General features: G+C 55.5%; 5 protein-coding genes across 5 annotated transcripts; 3 read left to right on the top strand and 2 right to left on the bottom strand.

The window, feature by feature from the left end:
- Positions 1–282: 282 nt before the first annotated feature.
- On the bottom strand, positions 283–2,099 carry E0L32_002343 (uncharacterized protein; the record flags this gene model as incomplete). The annotated part of the gene is made up of 4 exons (XM_031136522.1): positions 283–398; positions 478–550; positions 619–680; positions 740–2,099. 4 exons carry the CDS (start codon positions 2,097–2,099, stop codon positions 283–285), a joined length of 1,611 nt encoding a protein of 536 aa, XP_030988558.1.
- Positions 2,100–3,586: 1,487 nt separating this feature from the next.
- On the top strand, positions 3,587–4,766 carry E0L32_002342 (uncharacterized protein; the record flags this gene model as incomplete). The annotated part of the gene is made up of 3 exons (XM_031136521.1): positions 3,587–3,733; positions 3,804–4,013; positions 4,077–4,766. 3 exons carry the CDS (start codon positions 3,587–3,589, stop codon positions 4,764–4,766), a joined length of 1,047 nt encoding a protein of 348 aa, XP_030988557.1.
- Positions 4,767–7,001: 2,235 nt separating this feature from the next.
- Positions 7,002–8,087, top strand: E0L32_002341 (uncharacterized protein; the record flags this gene model as incomplete). Its single annotated transcript, XM_031136520.1, has 2 exons — positions 7,002–7,186; positions 7,256–8,087. The coding sequence occupies 2 exons, from the start codon at positions 7,002–7,004 to the stop codon at positions 8,085–8,087; spliced, it is 1,017 nt and encodes a 338-aa protein (XP_030988556.1).
- A 412-nt stretch (positions 8,088–8,499) lies between these two features.
- E0L32_002340 (uncharacterized protein) lies at positions 8,500–8,973 on the top strand (the record flags this gene model as incomplete). Its single annotated transcript, XM_031136518.1, has 1 exon — positions 8,500–8,973. One exon carries the CDS (start codon positions 8,500–8,502, stop codon positions 8,971–8,973), a length of 474 nt encoding a protein of 157 aa, XP_030988555.1.
- Positions 8,974–9,223: 250 nt separating this feature from the next.
- Positions 9,224–10,806, bottom strand: E0L32_002339 (uncharacterized protein; the record flags this gene model as incomplete). The annotated part of the gene is made up of 10 exons (XM_031136517.1): positions 9,224–9,309; positions 9,512–9,668; positions 9,887–9,899; positions 9,963–9,999; positions 10,053–10,125; positions 10,175–10,204; positions 10,256–10,258; positions 10,315–10,454; positions 10,511–10,564; positions 10,629–10,806. 10 exons carry the CDS (start codon positions 10,804–10,806, stop codon positions 9,224–9,226), a joined length of 771 nt encoding a protein of 256 aa, XP_030988554.1.
- Positions 10,807–11,176: the final 370 nt, after the last annotated feature.

Below are 11,176 nucleotides of genomic sequence, written 5' to 3'. Positions count from 1 at the left end.
CCATCTCGAGCTTGTTGGCTTGTCTGGGCTTCATCAGTTGCATCGCCTAGTAAACTCGCAACGGTGAAGGGCGCCCGAGTATTGCAAATAGACACAAGCCATACATTTAGATCTATATTAAAAGATGACTCCAAATCTATTTCATCACTTCGCCCCTCTACATTCACCAAATCATTCATTTCATCCGGACTGGCACTGGGAGTTTCCAAAAACCGACGCGGTAGTCAAGGAGCGCCGCATCAAGCCTCACGAAAGCGAAGACTAGGGGCGCAGATCCGGCATTTAATCCTTGCGGTTGGGCTGCTCCTCAACCTGAGTAATCGTGCCGACATCCTCGTCAGCTGCGAGGCTCTTCTCGTTCTCCTCCTGGATCTGAACGGTGCCCGTGCACTGGTAGCCTGTACGCAAAGAAAAAGAGCGGTTAGATGTATTGGCCTTTTAAAAAGCATAACGATATTATCTGATCATTATACGTACTCTTGAACTTGCGAGTGGGGACCTTGTTGTAGAACATCTCGTCAATGTTTTCGAGGGAGCGGCGGTGGGTTTCCTGCAATGAGCCTCGTTATTAGCAAGCTATCTTCCCTCCACATCATGCAGTGACTCAATTATGCTTACCGGAAGGCAGAAGAAGATGAAGGTCGCGCTGATAAGGTTGGAGCCGAGCCAGATGAAGCCAACTGTAAAATCATGTCAGTCACAATACGATCTCTCTTAAAACCAGGACGGGACGACGAACCCTTGGGACCAATGTTGAGAGACTCGGGGTTGATAAAGTAGGGCGTGGTAAAGGCGATGAGGAAGTAGGCGAGGAAGCCGACACCGTTGCCAAAACCAAAGGTCATGGCACGCAGGCGGTTGTTGGGCACCTCGCTGGCGACGATCCACGAGGTGGGGCCGACGATGGCGGCGTAGACGCACTGGAAGATGACGACCATGGCGACGATGACCTTGCCGGTGGTGATGGTGCCCGGGCTGACGGTCCAGACGGTGCCGATGACGAGCATGAGGCAGGCCTGGATGAGGAAGCCGGCCATGAGCAGCGGCCGGCGGCCGACGAAGCGGTTCAGGAAGACGCCCGAGAAGGCGCCGATGAGCGACACGCAGGTGACGATGATGGAGTCGATGAAGGGCTGCTTGGAGCCGGCGATCTGGAAGAAGTAGGTCTTGTAGCTCGAGATGAACGGGAACCCGGACGCGCCGTGCATGGTGCCGCTGGCGATGGTCAGCAGCGTGCGGCGGCGCTCGGCGGGGCTGAACATGAGGCGCACGGCGCCCCAGCCGCGCAGCGTGTTGTGCTTCTCGGCCTCGATGGCGTCGACGATGGCCACGATCTCGGCGTCGATGAGCTCCGCGGGGAAGGCGGAGCCGCGCAGGCGCCAGAGGTGCGCCTTGGCCTCCTCCTTGCGGCCCTTGACGATGAGCCAGCGCGGCGACTCGGGGATGAAGAAGGACATGACGACGACGAACACGGGGATCACGAAGAGCGTGAAGAGCGGGATCTGGTACGACAGGCGCGAGGTCAGGTGCGAGGTCGCGTTGTTGATGACGGCGCCGATGACGGTGCCGATGCAGACCGAGACCTGGACAAAGGTGACGAGGGCGCCGCGGAGGTGCGAGGGCGCCGCCTCGGAGATGTAGATGTTGGTGAACCCGATGAAGAGGCCGTTGGAGACGCCGAACAGGAAGCGGCCAAAGATGATGGCGCTCTTGTTGGTCGACAGCACGAGGATGAGGTTGGCGCCGACGCCGGCCAGCGAGCCCACGATAAAGTTCTTTCTGCGGCCGAGGCGGCCGGACCAGAACTCGAGCGTGAAGGAGCCGACGATGACGCCCACGTTCATCAGGCTGGTGATGGACTGCTGGAACGAGGTCTCGATGCCGTAGCCCTGGGGCGCCTTGGGGTTCGGGTGGCCAAAGACCTTGAGGAAGCCCTTGAGCGCCTGGGCGGCGTTGATGATGGAGATGTCCAGGCCGTACTGGAGGGTCGCGCAGGAGACGACGGCGCAGATGCAGATGGTGCGGACGTACTTCTGCCACGTCGTGTCTCGCTCGCGCGAGGCGACGTTGGCCATCGTGTCGCTCACTTCCGTCGCCATCTTGATAGCCTGACGGTTGACGGGCTGGTGGTGTGTCGCGTCTCGTGGCGCCCCTTGATCACTGGTCAAAGGACAATTGATCACCGGCGGTCCGAGAAGGAAAAGAAGGGGGAAGATAACTGAATGGGAGAAACGAAGCGACAAAACAATCCCAATCCAATCAACAAGGATGTGGGTGAGGGATTATATAGGATCGTGATCTCGAAGAGCCAACAGCACGGCCAGAGTTCATCTGTATCTGCCGACCCGGAAAAGCAGATGCGGGGAAAGAAGGGAAGAGAAGAGAAGGGGCTTGGGGAAGGTTTCTTTCTACCCCAGGTTGTCTTTCCCCATACACAGATGGCGAGCTGCTGGTTGTCAACTCGAGGATCCGTATTGGATGCCACAGTTTTTTGGACCCCTTTGCATCCAGGGCTGAGGATGGGAAAAAATGATGAGTAGGCAGGCTGACCCTCCCCCTCCTCCCGCTTTGCCCCCTCACAGGAACGGCGTTGGGACCAACAGAGAAGACTAGGCCGGATTCTGCAAGATAGTAATGTCGGGGATGGACGCGGACGAAAGTTGTGGAGATGAAGGGCGGGGGTCGATCATGGGGCACGACGGGGTCCCCCCGTGCGGGAAGTTTATTACATCGGCGGTGATTGGCTCGGGACGGCATGCAATGCGTCAAATTCATGGCAGGTATCTCGCTTTGCACCTGAAGGGCTTAGTGAAGGATCATGGCAAACCAATCACATCCCAATAGAGCCCCGGATCCATGTTCTGTTGTCCGAAAACAGGACTCGAAACAGGGTGTGGCGACGAGGCTAGGGCTCCTTGGGCTGACTTGGCAGGTTGGGAGGGCACGGGGCTAACCATGTTTAGCTGAATCAAGGCCTGTCAAGCCTGTCTTGAAGCCATCGTCATCGTTTTCTCGGGTCTGGAGGTGTGGAGGTCTGGAGGGGGGCTGAGATCTGGGGCTGAAATGTCCGCGACGTTGCCCGATCTCTAGCCCCCAGATTGGAAACATGACACGTCGATTAGCTTCCCCTCCTCGCGTCCCGAAACTGAGGATGCAGACAGCCTGTGGGAGAACAGAACTGCCGTCGCAACTGGGGGTTATCGAAATTCCATTGTCGGAGAATGGCTTTTTAACTCGTTCCCCGCCCGGTCCACAAAATCCGTCCGCGTGTTTCCCCGACATCGCCCTCGATTCCTCAGAACGGCAACATTTCAACACAATGTGGGGTGCGAGGAGGGGTCACGGCTCGTCCGGTCTCGTCTTCACCCGCCGGATCAACTCATCTTACACGTCTTACGCCACTCTGGATGGCAACCGGGAACTAGCATATATGACCCCGGCCTCGGGGTGCTAGTCTTGAAGCATTTCCGTCCCATCTTACCTCCGCATCACACACCGACACCATCATTTTGTTCCTTGGCATACAGCTTCTAGTCTGTTGAAGACAATCTTCCCTCACAAGCCCTGCCCCGTTCATCCTGTCACAATGGCCGGTGTTCTGTATATCGACACATCCTTCACGAAGGTGACCGTGAAGCCGGTCCACCCGACCTTCGGGTGTGAGGTTCAGGTCCCTGACTGGGACAACATGGACGACGAGACTGTCCAAGAGATCAGCAGGGCGGCAAACAAGGTAGGTCACAGCACGCATCTAGACGCTCTGTCCTCTGAGGATTGCTAACCCGGGACTTTCTTGCTCATAGTATGGCTTCGTGATCTTTCGAAACACTGGCCTCAGCGACAAGGCCCACGTCGACTTCTCCTGGAGGCTAGGCGCGCTCGACAATGTGAGCCGCTTCATCACTGGCGACCGCAAGCTGCGGTACGAGTACATGGAGCTCTTTGACGCCGGCAACATCGCCGACGACGGCACCCTGCTCGATCCCGACAGCTCTCGTGCCCACACCAACAAGGTGAGTAGTGCCGCTGTGCTGCCAGCACCCATTGCCGCGACGTAGATTGACCCCCCCTCCCAGGGCAACCAACTCTTCCACACCGACTCGAGCTACAACTTCCGACGCGCGAGCTACTCCCTGCTGCGCGCCGTCGAGCTCCCGCCCAAGGGCACCGGCGGCGAGACCGAGTTCGCCGACACGCGCACCGCCTTCGTCGACCTGCCCGAGGACCTGAAGCGCGACCTGGTCAAGAACAACTACGTCGGCTGCCACACGCTCGCGCACTCGCGCAAGAACGGCTCCCCGGAGTACTTCAAGAACCTCGACCCGAGCAAGTTCCCCATGGCGCGCCACCGCCTCGTCCAGATCCACGAGGGCAGCGGCCGCGCCAACCTCTACATCGGCGCGCACCTGCACCACGTCGAGGGCCTGCCCGACGCCGACTCGGCCGCCCTGCGCGACCTGCTCAACCGCCACGCCACCCAGCCCAAGTACCTCTACACCTTCCACTGGGAGCAGCCCGGCGACATGGTCATGTGGGACAACCGGGCGCTGCTGCACCGCGCCGCGGGCGGGTCCTTCGCCGGCAAGCACCGCCGCGACCTGCGCCGGACGACGGTGCACGACGACAGCGCCCACGCGTGGGGGCTCAACGACACCGACGGCGTCACCGCCGTCGGCTACCAGCTCACCGCCAAGACGCTCGACTCGGCCGAGATCACGCCTGCCGCCAAGGCGGCGGCTACCGTCGCCGTTGCTGCCGTGTCATGAGTCTGTATGTCGTTGTCGGTGGTATGTTGGTAGACCTGCCTATATTGTGTAGTTGAGGTCAAAGGTGTTCATATTGAGGGCTCTGAAACGACCTGTACAATGAGAAGAGCGTTTCTAGGGAAGAGCTGTTCGGTGGAATATAACCGCCCTGAATGGGTTTATGAGCAACACGAAAATTGCATTACGTTTTTGATTGAAACAATGGAATGTTGGAGTTGTTGTGCAACCACATCTAGACTCTTTGATCTTGTATGTCAGATACCAGTGAACGATTAGCTCTTTTAGGTGACATTCCGTGCCATTGCAGATAAGGGAATGTATAGCTGCGGTTCACATCAGCTATTCCAGGTTCAAACCATGTCGTCGTCGATGCAAGGAGGGAAAGTAGGTCCGCTGCGCCTTGAATTGGGAATTGGGACTGATCACATGCATCAATTGGCTGCGCATCATGTGAAGAGACATCGCTTAGAGGTTAATGCAACGCGCAGCCAATAAGGAACGGGACTTTGCCAACAGCTACATCTGCCGCTGCATAAAGATGTTGCGTTGCAGGCACTCCTTCGACTCCCTGCAGATCCCTAAGATGTGCTGGATGATGTGCAGAATCATCGGGTTTGGAAACACAGTGAAGCATTGCCGGAGACACTGAAAGATCGTGCCCAGGTCGGTAGAGAACTTCGCTGTTGTATGGGTTTCGGACGTAGAACTGCTGCCTCCTTTAAGATTTCGATGGTAGGAGGAGAGAATCTTGGTGGTCAGAGAAAGCTCAAAGGGAAGATATTAGTTAGCTGGCCCTCGCACGTCCCTCCTTCAGACCTCTCTCCCCTCTCCCTGTCTGTCGAGCAACAAACGCCGGTGCCATCACGCGCTGACCTGCCAGCTTTGCTCCGAGCCACATACAACCAATAGAACCGATGCCGCGTGCACTTCCTGTGCTACCACGACATCTTCGATATTCATCTGCGGGGTGGTGTCGTCGTCGTCGACCACCTTCAAGCGAACCTCCCCTTCTAGAGAACTACTGGCTAACACCACGACTAGGTTCCGCTTCCGCCATGACTGGGTATCGCACGCAGGCCGACCGACTCCATGTGCCTCTGCGTCTGTTGCTACAACCGCCGCTGCAATCGCTCCAACTTCCATACCCACCCGAATAGCTCCAAGTGCAGCCCGTCCAGTTCCCGTATCGGTCCGTGACCCTGGCCGCTCTGCCTCCCGCCTACGGTGCTACAGTCCTTGCTGTTATAGCCGCCGCTTCCACCGCCGTCTGTGCTTTGGGCCCTCCTCCTCGCGTGCGTCTCGCCTCTGTACCATTCTGCCTGGCCATAAAATCCTCTCTCGTCGCCTTGCGGCGACAATCGAACACAGATACCATACCAACAATGGCACGACCTCCTACACTAAGCACGGCATTGCCGCCCTCGGTCTTTTCGGGCGGATCTTTTATTGGCGGCCGCGTCGGAGAACCTTCAAAAACGGGGCGTATCATGTAATTGCCCTGTCAGGGACCTTCTCCCTCGATCGGAGGCGTCTAGAGTCCTGCTGCATGAAGCGGTAACTGGCTGAGATGGCCTGTAGGAACCCAACAGACCCTGTAGCAATGTCGCAAATAACGATCAGCTATGTTGAAATATTAGGTCTCTCCACTCCAGAGACAGGAGCCCAGAGACAGGAGCAGTACATTTCCTCTGACCAAGATGCCCAAATGCAGGCCATTCAGCTATTGGAAAGCTTTGACCCAATTCAATGGTTTTTCTACTAGTTCAAGTTCAGCCATTGAACCCTGCATGGTCTAGACCATCGCAGCCAGCTGTCCGCATTAGGCAGTGAGCCCTGGCATATTGTCCAGAAATGCTTTTTCTTCTGCAGCACGCGACGGACTCAGCTGAACACCAGGCAATATTGGAAACGGGGCCACGTCAATCAAAGCCTGAGCCGCTGGTAGTCGAGACTCACGATCCCTGTTCCTAATTCCCAATCAGGTATCCACGAGGCTGGCGAGAAAAGCTGCGTAGTGCGGCGTCAGCTGAAGACGGGATGTCGTGAACAAATGCCCCTGTAGCCATATTGATATTTGGATGGATACTAGCACCAGACAGCTCGACTGGCAGTATAAAATAGGCTGCATCCTTCCAGGTTTTCCAGGATATTTTGAAGCATCATCAGCAACAACTTCCAGCCTTCACCCACCGCTCTTCCGTACGCTCCTCTTCTGAGCTCCCATCTTCCTTCATCATGACGAAGTATTCCCTGACTCTGGCCGCCCTCGGCCTGGCCGGCTTCTCTGCGGCTTCTATTTGCAATAACAACTGCGGCCGCCAGGTCATCGGTACCGCCGTCGTCCCCGGCAAGCTGCCCGTCGAGAGTCGCCAAGCCATGTGCTCGTCCTTCCTTGCCACCACGACCACTGTCACTCCTGGGTATGACTTGGCTTGGTCTATGCCAGCTTTATGCCTTCTGTGTTAACTAATTGTCCCTCGTCTCTGTAGTGTTGTCACCCAGACCCCGGCCGTCGTCTACAACAGAGCCGCTGCCTCGCCGACCGTGACAGGCGATGTCCCAGCCTACGCGACCAACTGTGCAAACAACGTCGACTACTGGTCCGCCTGCCAGTGCTTCGGTATCACCCCGACGACCGTCACCGTCACCGCCGCCACGCCCACGACTACCCTCGCCGTGCCCACCTGCACCCAGGGCGTCGAGTACGCCCTCTGGGTCTTCCAGCAGTACTCGGCCGAGGGCGCCAGCCTGCAGAACGCCTACTACAACTTCGCCCTGCTCGACCGCAACGCCATCCTCGCCGGCAAGACCCCGCTCGCCAGCGGCGTGGTCGCCCAGGTCGGCGCCTACGAGCAGGGCGACTACTCCAAGCCCTTCAAGTTCGACGGCATCTCGGCCCCGGACGGCACCGCCATGCCCTACAACGTCATCGAGCACCGCGGCTACGTCGTGCCCGCCGCGGCCGGCAGCTACGAGGTCCACTTCAGCCTCGTCGACGATCTCGCTGCCGTCTGGATCGGCGAGCACGCCAAGAGCGGCATCACCGTCGACCAGTCCGTCCTCAAGGCGCCTCTGGGCACGTACAACAACCCTCTTGTCTACAGTTTTACTGTTGCTGCTGCCGATGTGGGCAAGCCGATCCCCATTCGTGTCTTCTGGGGCAACGCGGGCGGTCCTGGCGGCCACCTCTGGAGCATTGTGGACCCTACCGGCGCCGAGATCCTCGGCCTGAACAGCCAGAAGAACTCCCAGATTGTTGCCAGCTGCTCCGGCCCCGGCACGGATGTTCCCGAGTGGCCTGCCTGGGGTACTGAGTCTTAGATGGGGATTACGTAAAGGAAATGCTCTGCAGGGTGGTAAAATGGCGTCGAAGTTTTGTTTGGGAGATAGACCATTTATAATATTGAAATTCAAGTACTCTTCTAGCATCAGCTGTGCATGAATACCCTGTGAATTCTTCTCGATTTGGATGCAGTACGAGCTTTCTAGTGCTGACTGCATGGCATTGATATCTTTTACATGATATCATTGGACTAGCATGTCCAGCCCGTCAGCAAGGTACGGACCCAAAGGATTCTTGTCAGATACTTAGCGGCCGCCTATGAGGGGCTTGATGAGAGGTCCTCCTCATTATAAGAACTGACTTTCGCGCCAGATCGACCCAAGCCCAAGGACCATCGTCGCTCTCAGGACACTGAGCACCAATCCACCAGCCATCACAAAGCCGCCCAACATGTCGACGCTTGAGCAGACCATCCGCAACACCGTCCAGGAGTTCATCAAGAGCTACGCGGACGCGACCAAGGAGAAGAAGCCCCACCTAGTCTCCAGGTGCTGCGCCGACGACTGCAAGCGTCATATCGGACCTCCCGCCTTCCTCGCGCACGTCGGTGCGCCGCCCAACCTCACTATGACCAATGCCCAGTACGAGGCCGAGTTTGGCGAGCTATCCCTCTACACGATCACTTCCTTCAAAGTCAACAACATCACCGTCGACGCGCCGAACCTGAAGGCAGCCGCGTGGTCGACCCTGTACTGCGACTTTATCGACGGGTCCAAGCATGATCGGACGCATGCGTGGTTCCTAGACTTCAACGAGGATGGTACCAAGATTGTCGAGCTCTACCAGCACAACGATGTGCAAGAGGCTGTTGATTTCCGGAACCTGATCCAGTCTATGAAGAAGGCCAGAGCGACCCAGGACTAGGTAGCAGAGCAGGAACGCACACAAGAGATTGTCTCAGTTGTTATCAACAGCGTGACTTGCACAATCCAATTTCTCATCCCTATCATGAATCCAATATGTACCATGTTGCGTGACTCATGCGTCCTTTTTCTCATTTGGATATCCTCCCTCCATGCTCCTGTGTCAAGTCCCATTTAGCAAGTTTGACTAATCCTTCCTTCATGATAGCAGCTGGCCGGACTTCTAACATTGAAAAGGTACTGCAATTAAATCAAACGTTGGTAGAGGAGCGAGAAGGCACAGTAGCACCATGCTCTGGGCGTGTTAGGGCAAAGACGACCAGGACTTCGACGAGAACTGGGAGGTTTGATAGCACAGTCAACATCACGTTATCTGTCGAGACTGAAAGAAACGTCGGGCTACTTACTATCAATTCTGCAGGTCAGGAAACACATCCAAGCCGGCTCACCATGGAGAGCCGCTATTGCCGACAGATTTCTGCACAGCATCGCAAAATCAGTCAAGGCACACATTGGGCGCAAACCTTCAGACAACTCACGCGACAGTAAACGCAGCTGTACAGCAGGTGCCAAGGAAGGTCCGATTAGCGAGCTGGCGAAGTCGTTTGTCCATGACAGAGTTGCGAGCCGAGTCGATTGTGATGAAATAACTGCCATTTGGCCGTTGCCATAAAGATCGACGAAAGGAATATGACCCTGTAAGGGCTAGATTAGTGTGATCCTCTTGAGACATATCGGAATTGCATACGGTACAGTGGGATCAAGAATAGGAGTGTAAGATAAATCTGGTCACTGGGTCAGTCATCATAAAGCCAAAACTGGAGAGGCATGCTTGCATTTACGGCCACATCAAATGCAATGGAAGTTATCACAACCGCGCGTCGCCGGCCAATGACACATATTCCATGATCTACCTCGCTCAGCTTACTGTTTGACGATTTAGTTTGATGTGAGCGAGTAAGAATGAGCCTTCGAAAGAGGCGGGCTTACAATGTCGAGTACAAAGCATTGTATCCGATATAAGAGCCTACGGTCTGTCAGCGGCATGTGGTATTATGAGTGGGAATTTGAGTTCCATACCAATGGTTGCTATGATATTGCAGACGTAGAGCTTGGATTTGAGTCGGTGGCAAACAGAGCCGCGGATGATATGCTATGACTGGTCAGCAAATTGACGAACATGAGAGCCCAGACTTACTCACAACTCTATCGATGAGAAACAGAAAGTAGCACTGGAACTGTGAGTCAGCTTGAAATCGATGAAAATGTTCCAGGTGCCTCACGTTCTAGAATTGAAACCCATTAGCATAAAACAATGATCCGTGTATCAGGCATAACAAACCTTCGAAAACACATAGTTGAACAAACACAACGCTGCTGTCGCCGAGCAAGCTGAAATGTTTTGGTCAATTCCAAGAGGAAATTCGAACAGGGCTGACGACATGAAGAATATGAACGCGGAGAGATACAGAATCAATGCCACTGTAGGTGTGATGTCAATAAAAAGAGACTAGGTCACGAACCAACGCATCACTCACCCCATGTAATAAACGGCACCTTTCGCCAGTTGTTGATAGCCGTCACTCGTTGTGCTGTGATGAGAGCATGGTCAGGACATAGGCAGGATTGCTTTGATGAGTCCTCTGATAAACCTACTGAAAGCCGCAAAGCATATACTGCTGCCCAAAATGACAACAAATAGGCTGCCCACTTTTGAAGCTTCCGGGTGTCCAATATCGCTGTGTATGTCGTTGGGTGACAAATCTCCGCGTCGGTCGCTCAGGGGCACCACGGAAGCGCCACCTCTAATGCCAAAAAACGATTTGAAATCCATTGCAACTGTAGGGCTACTCAGTGAATGTGGCAGTTGTATCATGATCATTCGAGATTGGACATGTGCGAGAGAAGAAATGGGTGCATCACGGCCTGGACATTGGTTGGAGGCTACCAATCTATTCAATTGGGACACGTCAAGCAAGATTTTCAGGGACATTCTTCCTAAGTTGGGAAACGAGGTCAGGGAGACACGGTATGCGCCGCTTCGTCTCAGTGATGCCGTCAAAGGCGTTGGCTGCATCATTAGCCGAACCTTCTTGCCCTCTGTCGCCCAAGATACCGACCCAACACCCCTACATTCACAATCGAGGCTAGGCTAGCCGTAATGTGCTTCCTAGGTTTACTGCTCTAGCAAAAGGACCCTGAAA

This window comes from Thyridium curvatum (assembly GCF_004353045.1).
Source record: "Thyridium curvatum strain D216 chromosome Unknown NODE_9_length_649264_cov_80.371750, whole genome shotgun sequence".
In the NCBI taxonomy this organism is placed as follows: domain Eukaryota; kingdom Fungi; phylum Ascomycota; class Sordariomycetes; order Thyridiales; family Thyridiaceae; genus Thyridium; species Thyridium curvatum.
This window is presented reverse-complemented; position numbering and strand designations above follow the sequence as displayed.